Source organism: Macaca thibetana, chromosome 6, assembly GCF_024542745.1.
Source record: "Macaca thibetana thibetana isolate TM-01 chromosome 6, ASM2454274v1, whole genome shotgun sequence".
Taxonomy (NCBI): Eukaryota; Metazoa; Chordata; class Mammalia; order Primates; family Cercopithecidae; genus Macaca; species Macaca thibetana.
In genome coordinates, this window is record NC_065583.1 from 62,341,729 (window position 1) to 62,364,128 (window position 22,400).

Genomic DNA, 22,400 nt, shown 5'->3' on the forward strand with positions numbered 1-22,400 from the left:
GCAAGGTGGCTCACGCCTGTAATGTCAGGAGTTCGCGACCAGCCTGGCCAATATGGTGAAACCCCATCTCTATTTAAAAATACAAAAATTAGCCGGGCGTGGTGGCGCGTGGCTGTAGTCCCAGCTACTTGGGAGGCTGAGGCAGGAGAATTGCTTGAACCTGGGAGGCGGAGGCTGCAGTGAGCCAAGACTGCGCCACTGCACTCCAGCCTGGGTGACAGAGTGAGACTCCATCTCAAAACAAACAAACAAAAAACTGTTAATGGAAATTATTATTTTCAAGTTAAATAAATAAAAGAATGAAGCCAGTTAATGTTTTTAAAGTTTCAAAGTAAACTATAAACACATAATTTGGCAATAGCATTTTCACAATTTACCTTCCCAGCAGTGGCAAAAAATTCTCCATCTGGTGAAAATTTCATTAAATGAACTTGGGAAGCAGTTCTGTAAATTAAACAGATAAGGAAAAATTTGCAATGAAAACTAAAAAGAAAAAGTTCAATATTCTCAAAATTATACATCAGCAATTGGTTCAAAAGACAGAAAATTTTATAAGTTTCACACTCACATCTTTGTGTACCTGAAAAATGAACTAGTTAGTAAGACAAACTTTAAATATAAAAACATCCATCCATAGAATCATGGAAGGAATGGCTTGTCAAAATCTTTAAAGTCTAAAACAAAAAAGTCTTAACTTTCATTCCCTTAGAATGAGAGAGAATGGTTTCATTTTTTAAATCTGGAAATCTAGTTTCCAGAACCATGGATCCCTATATGCCAACATACATTTTCAGGGATAATATATAATAAATTTGCCTTAGGGTAATACTTACCTAATTAAAGATTATATGTGGGTTAACACGGGACTTGCAGCAATTAGGGATTCAGCCTACCAGCTTCACCTATATACTTGGTACATACTTGCCTTTTCTTCTCAAAGGAACTTTGGTTCATTTCTCTTCATTGCCTTCCCTTACAGCTACTCATATATATTGATCTCAAGACACCCACCACTATCATTACTTTCCTTTTCTTTGACCAAATTCATGATTAGATAGGTCAATACTAAATTTATCTGTAAAGATATCCAAAGAGGAATTCTCTCACATTTCATTTCAGATACAAATAACTTTTTTTTTCTGATTTTAAGCATAATACATTGTAGAAAAGTTGATACAGGTAGATAAAAAGAAAATGAAATCCTTCATATTTTTCACCAATACTGCCACATCCTTTCCTCAGACAAAGCCAATCTTAACATTTTAATACATAAACTTCCAAATCCTTTTCTTTGCTCTCTCTACTTTCTGCAGAAAAAGGTGGGAGAAGTAGGGCTAGAAACTGAAGTCATATTTACCACCCATTAAAAATATGACACAGGCCAGGCACGGTGGCTCACGCCTGTAATCCCAGTACTTTGGGAGGCTGAGGTGGGCAGACCACAAGGTCAGGAGTTCAAGACCAGCCTGGCCAACATGATGAAACCCCATCTCTACTAAAAATACCAAAAATTAGCCAGGTGTGGTGACACGCCCCTGTAATCCCAACTACTTGGGAGGCTGAGGCAGGAGAATTGCTTGAACCCGGCAGGTGGAGGTTGCAGTGAGCTGAGATCACACCACTGTACTCAGCCTGGGTGACAGAGCGAAACTCTGTCTCAAACAACAACAACAAAAATTTGTCATGAACATCTTTGCATATAGATGCAAAAGATGTGTATATTTTTCCAGGTGTACAGATCTACATTATTTTATTGGCTTATGATACTCCATTGTATATGTTTACAATGATTTCAAATAATTTTTCACTGCTGTTTTCTAATTTTTGCTGCAACAACAACAAAAAGAGAAGTGAACATGCCCGCACACACATTTTCAGAACATCTGGTTAATCCTAAGGATATCCTTAAGACAAAATACTATTTTTTTTTCTTTTTTTATTGAGATAGAGTCTCACTCTATTGCCCAGCCTGGAGTGCAGTGGTGTGATCTCGGTTTACTGAAATCTCTGCCACCCGGGTTCAAGCTATTCTCATGCCTCAGCCTCTCAAGTAGCTAGGATTACAGGCATGTGCCACCACACCCGGCTAATTTTTGTATTTTTAGTAGAGATGGGGTTTCGCCATCTTGGTCAGACTGGTCTTGAACTGCCAACCTCAGGTGATCCGCCCACCTCGGCCTCCCAAAGTGCTGAGATTACAGGCGTGAGCCACCATGCCTGGCCTACAGTTCTTTCTAAAGAATTATTTATGCAAAATTCTATTCCCTTTCTACATGTTAACCCATTACCTATTCGAGGATTGCAAAATACATGGAACCAACTCCTTTGAAATCTCCTCTGTAAATTCTACATATGGGACGTCTGCCTTACTTTGGTACGTGATATTTATGCTATCACCACTTCATATAAATCTAGTCAGTTTCACTTAAGATCCTATTATACCAGTCTACTGGTTTATTTTCTATCTACCCCTATCTGTTCATCGCAATATTCTAAGCATCTTTAAAGCTGCCTGGAACCATTCAACAAATATTTGTTGAATGAATGAATGAAATCTGGAAAACTTATTTAAAGGACATGAAAAAAATTAAGCCTGTTGAATCATACTTCCAAAGTGTGCTCCAAAAAGACAATATCAGGGTGGGTGCAGTGGCTCACACCTGTAATCCCAGCACTTTGGGAGGCCAAGGCAGGAGGATCATGAGGTCAGGAGATCGAGACCATCCTGGCTAACAGTGAAACCCTGTTTCCACTAAAAATAGAAAACATTAGCCAGGCGTGGCAGTGGGGGCCTGTAGTCCTAGCTACTTGGGAGGTTGAGGCAGGAGAATGGCATGAAGCCGGGAGGTGGAGCTTGCAGTGAGCTGTGATTGCACCATTGCATTCCAGCCTGGGCAACAGAGTGAGACTCCATCTCAAAAAATAATACCAACTGTACTCTACTCCCTTATTGACAGTATACAAGAGTACTTATTTCTCTAAACACTATTACATAAGATTCATCCTTTTTCTGAAATTTCACATTCTTGATTTCAAGTGAGAACACCTTTTATCGCACTTACTGTTAATATGTTCTATACCTTCTTAAAATTTTCTTTCCATTGCCCAAAGTTGCTTAGTATTGTGATACCTGTTCTTTTCTAACTAATTTAAGGCCTACTTTTAAAAACGCATTTGCCCAAAACTGCACATATTTCTCCTCATGTTTGTGTTTCTTTCCTTGTGGACATTTTGCTTTATAGAAACGTTTTATTGATACGGTTAGAACTATTAATTATTCCTAGCCTATCCATTTCCAGTTTGGGAGTCATTCTTAGTCTTTCCCTAACTCTAAAGCAGCATTTCTTGTCAAACAGCAATATAACATAAATGACAAACTTAGCCAAACATGTAGTTTTAAATTTCCTATCAGCCACATTTTTTTAAAAAGTTGAAACAGGCAAAATTAATTATATTTTTTATTTAACCTAATATATAAAATTTTAATTTCAACATATTTTTTAAAATGTTAGAGATATTTTACACTTTTTTTAATACTAAATATTTGAAGTCCAGCACATCTCAGTTTGGACTAGTTGCATTTCAAGTGCTCAATAATAACATGCAGTTAGTGGCTACCATACTGGACAATGTAGCTCTAAAATATAAAATCTCACCTGTATTTTCCTCTAATATTTTTGTTTCATTTTATAGAAATTTTTTCCTCCATCTCACATTTGTTTTGGTATCAGGTATGAAAGACTCTAACTTAATTTCCCCTCTACAGAGCTAGCTAGTTTTCCTTACTATAAAATACTACCTTACAGCTGGGCATGGTGGCTCACAACTGTAATGCCAGCACACTTTGGGAGGCTGAAGCAGGCAGATCATCTGAAGTCAAGAGTTCAAGACCAAACTGGCCAACATGGTGAAACCCCGTCTCTACTAAAAATACAAAAATTAGCTGGGTGTGGTGGCACGTGCCTGTAATCCCAGCTCCTCAGGAGGCTGAGGGAGGAGAACCGTTTGAACCGGGGAGGCAGTAAGAATTGCAGTGAGCCTCACATCGTTGCACTTCAGAGTCTAATCCTGGATCCTAATCTGTCCGTTCCTACATCAATAACAAAATGCTTGATCATCTGTGGCATGAGAATTCATTTTACTATACTGTATATCTTTATTCTTCTTTTCTTTCAGAATTTATCTGACTTTCCCATAGTTGTCCTTTTAAGCAGAGCTTAGAATTATGCTCAATAGAAATTCTACTCAGATTTTGGTAAGGATTATGTTCAATATATAGATTATGTGGGAAATATAGATTTCTTCACAATAGGAAGTCTTCCATTCAAAAGCATGAAAGTCATCTAACTTTTATATAATTTGGCAAGTTTGTATTTAATGGTCTTCATATAGGCCTTACACATTTATGTTTCTTCCTATTTTATTTGACATTTTTAAAAAATGTATTTGTAGAACACAGGAAATAGAAAATTATCTATGTATAAGAAAAAGCATACCATAGACTAAAAAGCAACACTTTTTTATGTCAGTGTGGTTTTATACAACTAAAATACATTTATAATAAAACCACATAGAACAATAGGTTTATCAGTTTACTCCCCTGATTAATTGCTTACTTGCAATGCCAAATGCATCTCCAATCTCCAAAGTTAAGATCTGTTTTATTTAAATTTTCATCTTCAGTTGGCTTCTCCAAGTTCGTATTGGACCAGAGTTGCAAATAGCTCGAACCAGTTAAAAGACGACTGCCTAAAAAAAAATTATTCATCATTTATATTTAGATATTTAATAGTGACTTAAATTACACGTTCAAGAATTTCACACAAAACAACTTCTTAAAAAAGTCAAATATCAAAAAATATATATTTTGAGGAACAGAGGAGAAGGCTGTATTTTAATTTTGTTAAAATAGCTTGAGATAGAAAGGAAGAAATCTTATAATCTCTCATTTAACAAATATTTAATGAGCATCTTCTTTGTCCCAGGCACTGTGCTAGACATTGGAAATACAATGAAAAATAAAACATTGCCCTTTTTCATGAGTTCATATTTCAGTAGAAAGACATGGAAATATGATACCATGTAAAAGTGTTACATACATGATAGAAATGTGTGCAAAGCTTTATGGAAGCCCACAGGAAGGAGACATTAATGTGTACCTGTAGTAAAAGTGCCAGGAAAAGTGATGAAATGCAACCTGGTCCTTAATGGATGAATAAGCAGAAGAGACAGGCATTTCAGAAAGGAAACCTAACATGAACAAAGGCATGAAGACATATAAGTTCATATATTTTCCTAAGAATGCCTCTTAACCTGGTATAGGTTAAGGAATAACATACACGGAAAGGCTAGAAAAAAAAATTACCATGGAAAAAATGCCAAGGTGAGACTGTGAAGACTTTTTCAAGTTCATAGCATTTGGACAAGGTTATAGGTAGTTGGGAGTAAAAGATTTTCAAGTGGCAGTGGGGGATTGTGGGGGAGTTGTTACAAAACTGGATCTGTATTTTAGAACAAGAAGGCTTAACTGGAGGAGGGGCAGTCAACAGATGGTGAGGCCTGTGAGTCCCCCTCTACTGAGGTAACATACAAAAATCACACATACAATATATGCATTTTTCCAGAAAGATAATCTGTAACTTTCATCGAGATTTCAAAGACTCTAGTATACAAAGGTTAAAAATACTTCTTAGAAAACAACTCCAGAGACAGACAACATCAAGGAAAACATAAATGTGTGGCTAACCAACTATTAAACTATTAAACCTGATTAATTAACTATAAAAATTCAGATGGTAGACCAGGCATGGTGGCTCACACCTGTAATCCCAGCCCTTTGGGAGGCCAAGGCGGGTGGATCACCCGAAGTCGGGAGTCCAAGATTAACCTGACCAACGTGGAGAAACCCCATCTCTACTAAAAATACAAAATTAGCTGGGTGTGGTGGAGCATGCCTATAAACCCAGCTGCTCAGGAGACTGAGGCAGGAGAATCGCTTGAACCTGGGAGGCAGAGGTTGCAGTGAACTGAGATCACGCCATTGCAATCCAGCCTGAGCAAGAAGAGTGAAACTCTGCCTTAAAAAAATAAATAAATAAATAATAAAAAATTCAGATGGTAAATCATAAGGATCTCAACCAAATATTTAAAAAGCAAGCATCTGAAAGCCATTTCAAAAAGTATTGTCAAGGCTGGGTGCAGTGGCTCACACCTGTAATCCCACCACTTTGGGAGGCCAAGGTGGGAGGACTGCTTGAGCCCAGGAGTTCAAGACCTGCCTGGGCAACACAGTGAAACCCTGTCTCTACAAAAAAAAATTACAAAAATTAGTTAGACATGTGTTTGTAGTACCAGACACTAGGGAAGCTGAGGTGAAAGGATCACTCAAGCCTGGGAGGTCAAGGCTGCAGTGAGCTATGATTGTGGCACTGCAGTCCAGCCTGGGCAATAGAGTAAGACCTTGTGTCAAGAAAAAAATGAAAAAAAGAATTGCCAAGGTTTGACACCAAATAAATACAGGGAAAAAACAAGAGGTTTAAAGGACAGAGTCCCAACTTTATGACTTGGGAATTAAGTAGAAGGTCATGCTATCATCCACACAAAAGACAAGCAATTTTGGCAAAAAAACTGACAATAAAGATGGCATTCACCTTGGCAATTAAAGACTGTAGATTTGTTTATTTCTAGAATAATCACTATTTTAAAAATTTTTTGCTGAGACAGGGTCTCACTATGTTGCCCAGGCTGGTCTCAAACTCCTGGGCTCAAACAACCCTCACACCTCAGCCTCCCAAACTGCTGGGATTACAAGCATGGGCCAGGCCAGCATGCTTGGCCCTCGTTTTCTTGTTTCAAAAGGAAAGTGGATCTCTGGCATAGACTTTAGATTAGAAATCCCTGTGTCTAAATCCCAGGTAAGATGCTTAATTAGCCATGTGAATTTGATCTAGTTGGGCAATTTCTGAGTTTCCATTTTTCTCATCTACAAAATTTGAGGTTTAAATACAGTTGTTGTAAGGATTAGCTATAATATGCACAAAGTCTCTAGCACAGGCCAGGTACTAAGCAGAAGCTCAATAAATAGTAGAGCAACTAGACAGAAGGTTTCACAGACAGGGGAAGAAAAAAAGCACAAGAAGTAATGAAACATTCCATTTAAATATGTTGATTATTCCACTTTTGAACTTACCAACAAATACAAGTTTTATTTTGCTTAATATAAACTGAAGATAAATTAAGATATCCCATAAAAGATTAAGAATTTAATACAGAATACAAAATTAATCCCAGGTATGGAATGGAACAAAAGTAGGTAAGATACAATATGGTATACTGATTTCAAACTCTAAGAATTAGATATTACAGATATTAAATTATGGATATTAAAGCAGGATATTACGGATATTAAAGCAGGAAAAAAGCATAAAAAGTCTAAAACAGAAAATCTTATGATTTAGGCAAGATACAATAGTAAATTTGGACACAAAAGAAAGGCATTAATCAGTTTACCAACACCATCTAAAAATATTTTTCTCTCTCTGATGACTTCTATTTCTATGTTCCAAAGATAACTTTTTTTTCCTTTTTTTTTTTTTTTTCTGAGACAAGGTCTTGCTGTCACCCAGGCTAGAATGCAGTAGCACGACCACAGCTCACTGCAGCCTCAACCTCCTGGGCTCAAACAAGCCTCCCACCTCAGCCTCCTGAGTAGCTGAGACCTCAGGTGCTGGCCACCAAGCCTGACTAACTTGCCAAAAATTTTTTTGTAGAGATGGAGTCTCCCTATATTGCCCAGGCTGGTCTCAAACTCCTGGGCTCAAGCAATTCTCCCCACTCAGCCTCCTAAAGTGCTGATATTACAGGTGTAAGCCACCGTGCCCAGCCCTAAAGATAACTTTCTATGTTCTAGATTCAAATGTCTATACATTGCTTTATGATATACAAGCTTCTCAAGGTCCACATATCCAATTAACACCTTATGTTCCACTACCTCTAACTCCTACATATTACTCTTTGTGTGGTCATAGATACGCTCAAAGTATTTCAAATCCAGTTGTCAAGTAATGTCAATTCTACTGCCTAAACACATTTCACATCCATGTATACCTTTCACTATTCATTAATTCATTTAATATTAATTCAGCACCTACTATGGAAAAGGCATTGAAATAAGTTCTTATTTCTCATCCAGACTAATGAGACTACAACCTCTCCAAAGGTCACTCCTTCTCCTGTTCCATTTGCCACTGACCCTTCTAACTCACTGCTGGCAGACCAATCTCGCAAAACCATAAATCTTACATTACTAGCCTCTTTTGAAAATCTATAGTTTTTAGACAACCATAAATAATTAAATTCAAATTTTTTAGCATGACTTTAAAGGTCTCCTATAACACAGTAAGGTCTTATCTCCTTACCACCACTGAGACTCAGCCCAGTGAAGTACTAATCCTTATTATAATGTATCTTATGCTTTCTTTCTCTGTGCCTTCGGTCACTTTTGTAGAATGGTAAAAATGGCTCCCAATAAATTATGTCTCCCTATGTTGATGCCCCCATGTAATATGACTTTGCCATATCTTTCATCAAGAGGTGGAGTCTATGTCTCCCATCCCTTAATATTAGCTGGACTTGTGACCATATAATGTGGCAGGAATAACATTCTGGGACTTCCTTGTGGCTTCCACTTTCACTCTCAGAATGCAGCCACCATGTAAAATCCAGGCTGCCCTGCTAGAGAGAGCCATAGAAGAGGCCATGTGGAGGAGAACAAAGGCACTGCAGTAGATAGTAAGCAGCAAGGCCCAGATATGTGAACAAAGCCTTTCTTGGATCTTTTAGCTGCAGATAAACTGCTTCAGTCACTACCACATGGAACAATAGACAAGCCATTCCCACAGAGCCTTCCTGACCAATAGAATCATAAGCAACAAAATGATGGATGTTTTAAGCCATCCATCATTTTGGAGGATGCTTTTCTAATGCAGAAATAGATAATTGATACAAATATTCATTATATTTTATTTCTTTTTTTTTTTTTGAGATGGATTTTCACTCTTGTTGCCAAGGCTGGAGTGCAATAGCATGATCTCAGCTCATTGCAACTTCCACCTACCGGGTTCAAACAATTCTCCAACCTCAGCCTCCCAAGTAGCTGGGATTACAGGCATGCGCCACTATGCCTGGCTAATTTTTTGTATTTTTAGTAGAGATGGGGTTTCTCCATGTTGGTCAGGCTGGTCTCGAACTCCCGACCTCAGGTGATCTGCCCACCTCAGCCTCCCAAAGTGCTGGGAAAGTGGTGAGCCACCACGCCCGGCATATATTTTCTTAAACTTCACTTTTTTCCTGTTCCATCTACTCAACCTTCATTGCTAAAGTCTGTTTACTCTCAGGTCCAAAGACTCCTTTTCAATAAAACCTTAATTCTCCAGAGAAATATCTCTTTCCAAAAACAATGGGTATCCTATTATGGCACTTAGAACATTCTCTCATTTCTTACAGTGCGTATCTGTCTTCGTTTCAGTATAAACTCTAAAAGGGTAATCCATTTTACCTCTTTGGTATTCCCCACAATCTTACACACAGCAGAAGTAAAATACATGAGAGTAATAAAAATAAGAACAACTAGGCAAATGATATTTCATTTTAGTTAATCCTGCTTATTTTCTTACCTGTGGGATCCCAAGTTATATTGTGTGCTATTGATTCCAGAAAAAATTGGCCACTTTTCTGCCACTGACTATATAATTCCTAAAATTAAGAAAAGAGTCATTTAGCCCATTATGATTGGCATCTTTTCTCTGTCAAATGTGTACGTTTACGCTTGCTATTCTTACAATAACACAATTTTAAAGATAACAAAATGTTCAATTCAGTCAACAAAAATAGAGAATATATGATAAAGAAGACATGTGAGAGAATATCCATTACTGGTGGTCAAAATTCTATCTTTAGTATAAATAGCCAATAACCATATGCTACCTTGGATAACAGTCTTATTAACCTCAGATTTAATTATTGATTTATTATTACTACAGTTACAGTTAAAAATTTAATTTTAAATGTGTCTGTGGCTTTACAATTTGATGTTTTCTTCTCCTTTACTGTTTTATCCCCATCTGAGATCATAATGGTATGTGGGAATATTCAGAATAAAAGATGTAACGTTTTGATACTACTATATAATTTATCGCCTTACAACTTCTTAAAGCAAAATTTTCCCCTTTGTTCTGCCTGCAAATCAGTAAGAAATATACAATGTATTGTGACCCAGAACACATACACATACAAATAAATACAACCTACGTTTATCCTTATTACATGTGACATACTCTGATACTTTCATTCTCTTTTTAAATTCAGGTTGTGGCCTACACTAAGCTAAGTTCACAGCCCAATTACAGATTGAGATTCATACTCTCTTAATGTGGTGGCTCTCAAACTTTGGTACAACAAAGAATAGCCTGAGATGTTACTAAAAATTCAAATTTCCAAGACCTGTGCCCAAAAATTCAGGTTCAAAAGTTTCAGGATGGGGCACAGAAACCTGTACTTTAACACCCCAGGTGATTTTGACATAGGTGACCTACAGAATATGCTTTCATGAAACACTGTCTTGCAGGAACGTCTTCCAATCACAGTACATACCAGAACCCTCTCTAGAACAAGACATATAAGTGCATTGACACAATCCTACAGCTACAGATTTAGAAATTCCCAGGGCAGGATCTGGGCACATATACCCAACAGTAGTTGTGATGTGCAATTCTCATGAAGACCACCATCTTAAAAGAATACTCTGTAATATACAAAGAAAAGGAAATATTTTTACAAGGATCTGAAGATTCTGAGACTATATTCTAGAATCATATATTTTATATATCTTTCAAGTCTGTAACTTTACCATTTGATCCACTTTAGCCCTTCTTCAAGTTTTTATTATCCCTTCTGCAAAGTCAGTGCTGATAAGCCAACAAACCAGCCTCTTTTTGAGTTTTATACATTATATTCATAATTAGTAAAGGAGAAAATGGGCAAACACTGAAATTCTCTATTTTATCTTTCCCAATAAAGGCATTTTAACATAACATAGTGATTTTCAAAAGCCACTTATTTTATTTAATAAATATTTATTGAGTATTGAAATACACTGTTCAATTGGGCTGGGTGGGGTAATCACCTAAAAAATTTCTTTTTAGTACTGCCAATTACTAATTCTTAAGCCTTAAAGAGGCTCAAATATTGGATTCACTAGGCAATCTGTAAAAACAAATAGAAATCAGAAGTGTGAACATTACTGTGAAATTTAAAGATAAATATCAATTAACTCAGAAAATAGTTTTCATCAACACAAGGTAAGAAAAGGATGCTAACACCTAGGAATCAATACAGATGGTTTTACTCTTAGTTCTGTGGCTTAACAGCTGTTTCACTGGTCAAGTCACTATATTCTTTGAGACTACTCTACTGCCTTATTCGTAAAAAGAAGAAATAATAGCTGTACAAACTAGGTTTGAAGTAATTTGTAAAATACTAATGAGCTAAGTGAAGATGATATGAAAACTATCAAAAGATATATAAAGGTATGTCTGCTATTAAAATAGTTTAGTCCTTTATAATTAATGTATTTCTAAATGGTCTTTGACATGTTAGCCTAATAATATTCCTATCAAGACTGAATAGATATTAATCAATTTGAGAGTTGAGCAAAGAATTTCATAAGGCTGACTTACCTAAGACCAACTAGCTAGACAGACCCAGAAATAGAAATCAGTCCTATGACCCCCAAAACATTGCTCTTTCAATGACACTATACTTATCTTCTTTCAGATGGTTTGTTTTTATTTTTATTTTTAGAGACAGGGTCTCTCTGTGTTACCCTGGCTGGAATGCAGTGCTGCAATCATTGCTCACCACAACCTCAAATTTTTGGGCTCAAATGATCCTCCCATCTCAGCCTCCTGAGCAGCTGAGACTATAGGCATGCGCCACCATGCCTGGCTAAACTGTTTTAAAAATGTTGCCCAGGCTGGTTTCAAACTCTTGGCCTTATGCAATCTTCCTGCCTCACCCTCTGAAGTAGAGATGATTACAGGCATGAGCATTAAAGAACCTATAAAATCTACTAACATGATCCAAATATTTATAAACTATTGGGTAACCAGTTTTCAGAACTATTTCTGAGTACAGCTTCCTTATAAAGAAAAACATTCACTGACCTATTAACGATTGTATTACATGATCTAAATAATGCAAGAAAGTTAAGCCCTGAAGAGGCAAAAAACCTGTATAAAGGTAGATTATAAAACAAAGAAAAAGTACTACATATGGCTGGACGAGGGTATTTGATACTAGCAATAAAGTAAGTGCCAAACTTTAGGTTACTGACTCTTGAAATATTATAAAATTTAAAATTTCAGAAATAAAATAATAAAGCATTTTAACAATTCATCGGCACGATTTATTTTAACTATTCCAATGAAAAATTTAAATATATTTTTAATATCAAAATGGAATTTAACATGTAGGTTCAATTATAGTATATAAGTTATACCGATGTACTCGATGATCACTCTGATTTTATGCTCTTTTAATACTTAACACATTTCAATTCCTAAAAGAAAAAATCATAAATTACTGACCAAATTTTTCTTTTGTTTCGGTAGGTTAACTGGTTCAAAAATGGAGATAACGTTTCCATAAGATGCTGCAATCTTTTAAAAAGAAAAAAAGAACTTATCAGGGATATGTTAACTTACTTATGAATCAAAAAAAGCAAAGAAATGAATACTGTAACTTTATGCCAATACACACAATTTCACTCACTGATGCTTAAGAATGTCAGTTTTGAAGACTATCACATCTGCATTAGAATCCTAAACTGCTACTTACTACGTAACTAGCAACTTAATCTCTCCAAACATTAGTTTCCATATCAGTGTTCATAATATGCACAACACTATCTTCCTAACAGCATTATTTTGAGGGTTGAAATAACATTTGTAAAACACCTAGCATATAATAAGTGATATACAATATGCACAGTAAATGTTAATTGTTGTCATCCATCCTCAAAATTCATAATTCTGTCAGTGTATATTAACGTTTCAAAAATATAACTTAGGTCTATTCCTCTGGAAACTCCTGAGTACATTTTAAAACATATTCTACTTTATTTATCCTTTGAATTTACTCTTTAAATTGATGGATCATAACCTTTCCTGGCTCTGTTTTATAAGGTCACTACTACTAAAACTTGAGTGAGTCTCATATGAAGAACATCAAAATATCAGAAATCAAACAGAGAGAGACAGACAGACAGAGAGAGATTAAATGAATGGATCATGGATAGAAAAAAGAACATATGATCTAGTAAAGAGGAAGGTATGAGGACACAACATACATATGGAGAAAAAAACCGTGAATGGATATTTTAAGCGTTCTGAGTTCTTAGGATATAGATCTCACTTGTGCTGCACTGATCTGGAGGAAGTGTTAATTTGGGCCTTTAATTATGGGTGGGATTTCAAAAAGCAGCAAGTAGTCAACTTTATAAATAGGGCATAGTATGAACACAGGTGTAAACATTAAAAGAGGTAATATATGTTTAGAGGTGAATGACCACCATCCCACCAAGAAGAGAGTGCTCCTTCTAACAGAATAGAGTACCTGAGACTAAAAAGGCAGGTCTGAATCAGGTTGTAAAATGCCTCACACCAAGGTGAACAATTTGAACTTTTCCAAGGTAATGAGCTAAGAATATTTTGAAGCTGATGAATAACAGGATAAATGAGGATTAATTTTCTCAGAAAAATGAATTAGGTGGTAGTACAGTACGAAGAAAAAAACCGCAATAATAAAAATACAAGTGCCTATGATGTTAACATTTCCTTTGTTTTTTTTTCTTTTTTTTTTTTTGAGACAGAGTCTCATGCTGTCACCCGGGCTGAAGTGCAATGGCGGGATCTCGGCTCACTGCAACCTCTCCCTCCCGAGTTCAAACGATTCTCCTGCCTCAGTCTCCTGAGTAGCTGGGATTACAGGCGCCTGCCACCATGCCCAGCTAATTTTTTTTTTTTTTTTTTTTTTAAGTAGAGACAGGGTTTCTCTATTTTGGCCATAATAGTCTTGAACTCCTGACCTCATGATCCACCTGCCTTGGCTTCCCAAAGAACATTTCCTTCTTAAATGCAAACAGTCAAAAGTCCCCGGGTACCAGAACCTGCCAATTTTCTTCCTGATACTTTAAGGAACCACTCTGATAATACCGATATCTGTAAATGAAGAAAATATTTCTTCATTAGAATGATTATAAAACCAAATGACTTCTTAATTCCTCTTTTTGTTTTTCTAGAGATGGGGTCTTGCTTTGTCACTCAGGCTGCAGTGCGTGGTGCAATCAGAGCTCACTGCAGCCTGGAACTCCTGGGCTCAAGTGATTCTCCCACTTCAGCTTCCCGGGTAGCTAGGACTACAGAAGCATACCACCACGTCCGGTTATTTACTTTTTATTTTTATTTTTATAGAGACAGGGTTGCCCCAGGCTGGTCTCAAACTCCTGGTCTCAAGCGATCTGCCCACCTTGACCCTTCTAAAGCTCTGGGATTACAGGCAAGAGCCACCACACCTGGCCATGATTTCTTCATTCTAACCTGGACTGTCATATAGTCTATTACAAAAAGATAGCCCATATTGGAAAGTATTAAATTAGATTTTTAACATTAACCAACTCCATGTGAGTCTAGATAGTATTAAGCAAGTTTTTATACAGTTAAGAAAGATTACAGAACAGAAGAGCTAGGAGACCAAACAAACATGAAGAGAATGAAAATAAAAATCTCAAGGATAGGCTGGGCGCCGTGGTTCACATAATCCCAGCACTTTGGGAGGCCAATGAGGGCAGATCACCAGGTCAGGAGATTGAGACCAGACCGACCAACATGGTGAAACCCCGTTTCTACTAAAAATACAAAAATTAGCCGGGTATGATGGCAGGCACCTATAATCCCAGCTATTCGTGAGGCTGAGGTAGGAGAATTACCTGAACCCGGGAGGCAGAGGCAGCAGTGAGCCAAGATTGCGCCACTGCACTCCAGCCTGGGCAACAGAGTGAGACTCCATCTCAAAGAAAAAAAAATAAAAAAATAAAGGATTTTCAGCATTCCATAATAAACAGCATTTTTGTTGTATAGCAAGAAGTCATCAGAGGCTTCAACAAAAGATAGGGGATACTTGTAACTATATTAAAGGGAAGGAATACCATGTAACAAAAAGAATAGTAGTCTAACAAATAGGTAAAGATTGAGAAAACAGAAACTCCTTTTATAATTAGTATCTTTAGGTCCCAGGAAGCAACTTTTAATACTAGAAGGTTTACCTCAAATGAAGATTAGATTTAAAAACAAATGATTGGGTTCACAGACTCTTATATGACGATTTTGATTCCTTACACAAAATGTTCTAGCGGAACCATATGAGTATATTTGCAAAGTTCAGTCCAGTTTTGCTACAACTATACATAGGCCTTACCATCTATGCCTACATGGAGTTATTTTAAGCTATATATTATGCTGCCTTGCCTACTAGTATGACTTTCTCATTCTGGTACTATAGGAACTGTATTTAACCTGATCTAGAAGAATTTTATACTTTGTTTCCTCTGTTTTTGTTGTTACTATTTTACTTTCAAGGCTACCTTTTTACTTTTCATATGCAAATAGAAGTCCAGATAAAGTTTTTCACTTTTCTTATGGCCTTAGAATATTATAAACTCTAGAAGAGTTTTTCATTTCCACAAAGTTACACAGCCCTTGTTACACAGAAGTTACAAGGAGATAACTGCCTGTTTACAAACAAACAAACAAACTCTAAATCATTTCCTTTAGTTTATTTGTAAATGTTGAAGATTTATTGTTACTCCTTTCCCCCAATCCAATCACCTTTTAAATACGTAAGCTTTAGACTCATTCTATATCAGTAAGTACTATATTTCTTTCTCAGAGAAGATGATGCTATAATTTAAAATTATATAAGAATAGAATTTCTGGCACTCTTGGAATGCATCTTAGACAGCCAAAAATTTTTCTAGCTACACTATCTTTGAAACAAAGCCAAGTCTCTAATTCAACAGGAAATACATACTTCAGAGATTATCCTGACAAAAACCATATTCCAAACAAATTTGTATATTACAAGATTACAAACCTTGCCTTGTTGCATTGAACAGTCTACACATCCCACTTGAATATTTCCATGTTTAGCTCCTGGGATTATCTGTAATCTTTCAAAATCGCTTCCCAGTATTACAATGTCACATCCAGATGCATAAGCCTAAAAAACAAAATAAAATAAAAATGATAGAAGTGTCAAGGAAACATTTACCATGTAGAATACTAGTATTAACTATCATGTTTTAAGGCAGGGAGAATAAATGTTTTAAAAGACCGATTTTAGATGTTTTCTTCAAAAAAAATCTGTACTTGGAACTATTTCCCTTACCTCCCAATATACAGCCTATTAGCAAATTCTGTCAGTCCTATCTGCAAAATATGCATCAACTCTGTCCACTTTTTTCATCTCCAATGAATGACCCTTGTCTAAACCAAACCACGATATTTCTCTCCTTTCCTACTATTAATAGTGAACTTTCATTCTTTCCTCCCTCTAATGCATTTCCACAAAGAGTGATATTTGAAAAATGTTTATTGCACCAAGTAATTTTCCCTGCTTAAACCCCTCAATAGTTTTTCACTGCACTTGGAATAAAATCTCAACACCTTACCACGGTCAATATCCTAAATGGTGGTCCTTCCATAAATCCATCTCAGGCTATTCTTTCCTTCTCTCAGTTGGCTCTTGTTTCTGTTCCTTTTTCCATCTCAAGGTGTTTATCTGCCTGGTCTTTTCTAGTTAGCTGTTTTCCAACATTCAGGTCACAGTTCCCAACCACTATCTCTCCCATTACTTTCTATCACATTACGGTTTATTTTCTTCATGGCATATATCACAATTTTTAAATGTCTTGTTTATTGTCCATATCTATTATTAAAAGTTAAATTCCAAAAAGGAAGGATTCAAGTTCATCTTGTTCTCTACTCTAGTCTTCAATTCTAAAACAAGGGCCTAGAATGCAGCTAATAATTTATAAATGGAATAAACGAAACATTTGATTTTACAAAAACAGTCACCACAACAAAAGAAAGTATACACAGTTCAAGACTTGTTGGCAGGCATTTCATAGCTCTTTTTCAATTTTACAACAGTTAACATAACTCTCCCAACTAGAACTCTTTGTGTGTGTATCCTTTTCCCTACCACCTTCTTTGATCACAGGAGTTTCTTCCATTACAGGTACATGGTTGTTCTCCTAGGATTCATATTATAGGCTGGAACACGTTACAATAATAAAACATTTAACACAAACTGTTTTCCAACCTGAGTTCATAAAGTTTTTATCAACTCTCTACTTGCTCCTCATTTCTGCACAAGCACATATATTTAAAAATTATACTTCAGGCTGGGCGCAGTGGCTCACGCCTGTAATCCCAGTACTTTAGCAGGCGGAGGCAGGCAGATCACCTGAGGTCTGGAGTTCAAGATCAGCCTGATCAACACGGAGAAACCCTGTCTCTACTAAAAATACAAAATTAGCCGGGCGTGGTCATGCATGTCTGTGATCTCAGCTACTTGGGAGGCTGAGGCAGGAGAATCGCTTGAACCCAGGAGGTGGAGGTTGCAGCAAGCTGAGATCATGCCACTGCACTCCAGCCTAGACAACAAAAGCGAAACGCCATCTCAAAAAAAAAAAAAAAAAAAAACTTCATATATACTTTATCTTAATTCCTACCAAAACCAAAATTATTCTGTATATGCTATCAAAAAAATATTTAAAATGGCACTTGAGAGAACATACAAATGAATGTGCTATATGGAAAAGAAAATCAAGGCCCAAATAAGTTGATAGCGTCTTAACGGCAGAGCGGGCTTCAGAACCTGATCTCTTGATTCTTGGTTTCCTGCTATTTCCATGGCACCAACAGGGCCTTCCCTACTTAACATGTTTGCCTGGAATTTTACCTACAAATAAGAAAGAATAATCAAGTATGATTCCACTAGTATCACAAAGTGAAAAGAACTGGCTCAAACAAACAAAAAAACCACATGATGATCTCCTCTCCTATATAAATATCCATGATGGGATCATAGGACTTGTCATAAGACCATTAGCAAGAATAAATTCCGAAGGCTAATTTTAAGAGAAGTTGTCTTTCAAATAATTTAGAAACTAATTTTTCTCCTTGATATTAAATTTTGAGAATACTAATTGTCACTGTTTCTCAAAATATTGTGTTGAATTTTACATGTTTACAATTTAGATTTGCTCTAATTCCTTTGGAATTTGCCCTTTGCATTTACAACGGCTAACTAGCACAACAGGCCTAGCTTTTGGCCCATCTCGACGCACCCTCCTCACTAAACTTAATCATTTCTAGCTTTTGATTTAAAGGAAGAGATGTGCAACTCTTCCTTTCACTTAAACACTTAAAAGACACTGTAGGGTTGTAACTATTCTAATTTCTATATCATTGTGTCTCAGTGAATAGGGAGTTCTGAGCAGAAAAGAGATATGAGAGAAAAGCCAATTGGTGGTATAGTCACAATACACAAAACATTTATTAAGTTTACTGTCCTACAGGAGCGCAGTTCATTGGCACTCCACAACCATTACAATAGTAACAAAGATCACTGATCACCATAACAGGTATAATAATAATTTTAAAAGAGGCCAGGCATGGTGGCTCACATCTGTAATTCCAGCACTTTGGGAGGCCAAGGCAGGCAGATCACTTGAGGTCAGGAGTTCAAGACCAGCCTGGCCAACATGGTGAAATCCCGTCTCCACTTAAAATACAAAAATTGGCCAGACATGCTTGTTTGAAACCAGGAGGCAGAGGTGGCACTGAGCCAAGATCGTGCTGCTGCACTCCAGCCTGGGTGACAGAGCGAGACTCTGTTCAAAAATAATAATAATAAAAGTGTGAAATAGTTTGAGAATTACCAAAATGCGACAGAGACACAAAGTGAGCTCATGCAGCTGGAAAAAATAGTACTGACAGATTTGCTCAACAAAGGGTTGCCATAAAACTTCAATTTGTAAAAATCATAATACTTGAAGTGCAATAAAGGAAACGGCAAGAAAACAAGATATGACTGTATTCAAGAAAACTGAAAACAAATGTCCACACAAAAACTTGTACATCAACATTCATACCAGCATTATTCATAATGGCCACAAAGGGAAACAACTCAAATGTCTATCAACTGTGAATAGCTAAACAAGATATAGTATATATCCCTACAAAGGATTATTATTAAGCCATAAAAAGTATTAATAAAAGCTAGAACATGGATGAACTTTACAAAAGACCACATATTTTATTATTTCACTTTCCAGAATAGACAGATTCATAGAGTCAGTAAGGCAGTTGGTATAAATAAGCAAACAAGCAATGTAAGTGGCTGTAAGATAGCAGCTGCCAGTGGCTAGGGGTAGTGGCAAATAGACAGTGATTGGTAATAGACACGGGATTTCTCTTGGGGGTGAGGAAAATGTTCTATAATCAGATTGTGGCAATAGACATTGTTAATACACTAAAGCCACCAAAATTGACACTTTGAAAGGGTGAACTTTATGGTATGTAAATTATATTTCAAAAAAGCTGTTATTTAAAAAACAATAATTGTGGCTCCAAAAAGGTGGTGTTTCACTCACCTCCAAAGGAAATGAAACATAGATGCATACAATGTCGCACCTGTAATGCCGCCTAATCAGGAGGCTAAGGAGAGAGGATCACTTGAGCCCAGGAGTTTGAGATCAGCTTGGGCAACACAGCAAGACCCCATATGGAAAAAAAAAAAAGAATTTTTCTTAAATAAAAAGAAAATCCAAAACAAATATACAGTGCTGAAATTATCACGAGAAATAACCCAGAACTCAAATATGAAGACAAGACAGTTCTGGGGCCACAGGAATGAAAAAAGACAATTTTCGGCCAGGCGCGGCGGCTCAAGCCTGTAATCCCAGCACTTTGGGAGGCCGAGACGGGTGGATCACAACGTCAGGAGATCAAGACCATCCTGGCTGACACGGTGAAACCCCGTCTCTACTAAAAAATACAAAAAAACTAGCCGGGCGAGGTGGCAGGCGCCTGTAGTCCCAGCTACTCGGGAGGCTGAGGCAGGAGAATGGCGTGAACCCGGGAGGCGGAGCTTGCAGTGAGCCAAGATCACGCCACTGCACTCTAGCCTGGGCGGCAGAGCGAGACTCTGTCTCAAAAAAAAAAAAAAGAAAAAAGACAATTTTCAGAAATGAAAAAAGACAAAGAGACTTCCACATTCACAACACCCCTCCCCCAATTCTGCCCAGCACCTAGGGCATAGAAAACTTCCCCAAACATTGTTTCTATACTGGAAAAAGTGAGATTATGGTGAACAGCTAGCTTCCCCACCATCTTGGGTTCTCTAGCAGGATATCTGTAACAGCCCTAACCCATAAGAAGCATCACAAGTGCCTAAAGAAATATCTCCTAGGACAGGGAGAAACAAAGAGGGCAGGCACTATTATCCGCATCCCTGAAAATACTGCTCCATAACTCAGCCAAAGGACATGCCACAAGAGAGAGGCTGTTCAGTTGTAACACCACCCTGTAGGAGGTTTGTCCCACAGGTTTCCAGCACATGAACCCTTAGCCAGCATTCCCACTCTGCTGAGATACCTCCTGTGGGATCTCCTCACTTTAGGAAGTGCAGCCCTTTGACGGTTTACTACAGCCACGGTGAACCTGGACTTAAGGCCAACACCTGGAGCCTAAAAAGGGGCAGTGGCTTAGCAGTGAAGAATCTCTAAATAAAGATACCCAATATAAACCAAAACAAGCCAAAGACTACAATAAATAACTAATCCATAAATGCAAAGACACAGGTGCACGCATCCACGAGAAACAGCAGGCCAGGCACAGTGGATCACGCCTATAATCCCAACACTGGAAGGCCAAAGCAGGAGGATCCTTTGTGCCTAGGAGTTTAAAACCAGGCTGGGCAGCACAGCAAGACTTGCCTCTACAAAAAACAAAAATAAAAACATTAGCTGGGTGTGGTGACACGTGCCTGCAGTCCCAGCTACTAACGAGGCTGAGATGGGAGGACCACTTGAGCCTGGTAAATTAAGGCTGCAGTGAGCTGTGATCTCACCCCTGCACCCCAGCCTACGCAATAGAGCAAGACACTGTCAAATAAATAAATAAATAAATAAACACATGCATGCATGCAGAAAACACGGAACCATGATCTCACCAAACAAAGCAAGGAACCAGTACCTGACCCTAACCAGTAGGCAATATGTGAGCTCTCTGACCAAGAATTCAAAATAGTTTTAAGGAAACAACTATTCAGTGATCTCTAAGATAACACAACAAGCAATTCAGAAATTTATCAGAAAAAGTTAATAAAGATATTGAAATATTTTTTAAAACTCAAACAGAAATCTTGGAACTGAAAAATACATTTGCTGAACTAAAAAATTCATTAGAGGCTCTCCACAGAATAAGGATCAAGCAGAAGAAAGAATCAGTGAGCTCAAAGACAGGCTATTTAAAAACATACAGAGAACAAAAAAACAAAAAAGAAAAGTAATGAAGTTGCCTACAAGATATAAAAAATTACTTTGAAAAATGAAACCTAAGAATTGGCATTCAAGAGGGATTTGAACAAGAGAAAGAAGTAGAAAGCTTATCCAAAGAAATAACAGAAAACTTTCCAAAACTTTAGAAAGACATAAATATCCAGGTAGATGAAGGCCAGAAAAACCCAAACAGATTTGACCCAAATAAGACTAACCCCAAGTGGCCAGGCACAGTGGCTCATGCCTGTAATCCCAGCATTTGGGAGGCTGAGGCGGGCGAATCACCTGAGGTCAGGAGTTTGAGACCAGCCTGGCCAACATGGTGAAACCCTATCTCTACTAAAAACACAAAAATTAGCTAGGTGTGGTGGCAGGCGCCTATAATATCAGCTACTTGGGAGGCTGAGGTAGGAGAATCGCTTGAACCTGGGAGGTGGAGGTTGCAGTGATCCGAGATCTAGCCATTGCACTCCAGCATGGGCGGGGGGGGGGGGGGGGGGGGCGGGCGACAAGAGCGAAACTCCTTCTCCAAAATAAAAAAAAAGACTAACCCCAAGCATAAAATAATCAAACTCTCACAGGTCAAGGACAAAGAGAAAATTCTAAAAGCAGTACAAAAGCCAGGTGCGGTGGCTCACGCCTGTAATCCCAACACTTTGGGAGGCCAAGGCAGGCGGATCACCTGAGGTCTGGAGTTCAAGACCAGCCTGACCAATCT

The 22,400-nt window shown here is 37.5% G+C and overlaps 1 protein-coding gene across 8 annotated transcripts in view; it reads right to left on the reverse strand.

The window, feature by feature from the left end:
• DMXL1 (Dmx like 1) overlaps window positions 1-22,400 on the reverse strand; it is a 175,844-nt gene that overhangs the window by 133,806 nt on the left and 19,638 nt on the right. For 7 of the 8 annotated variants that reach the window (XM_050794413.1, XM_050794408.1, XM_050794415.1 and 4 more), the window contains 5 exons: window positions 16,207-16,332; window positions 12,645-12,716; window positions 9,675-9,753; window positions 4,617-4,749; window positions 378-444 (listed from right to left, as the gene is read on the reverse strand). In XM_050794413.1, the coding sequence (XP_050650370.1) occupies window positions 378-444; window positions 4,617-4,749; window positions 9,675-9,753; window positions 12,645-12,716; window positions 16,207-16,332 (477 nt within the window). Of the gene's footprint in view, window positions 1-377; window positions 445-4,616; window positions 4,750-9,674; window positions 9,754-12,644; window positions 12,717-14,143; window positions 14,277-16,206; window positions 16,333-22,400 lie in introns of those variants that run through there. The other variant, XM_050794414.1, reaches the window with a different exon arrangement.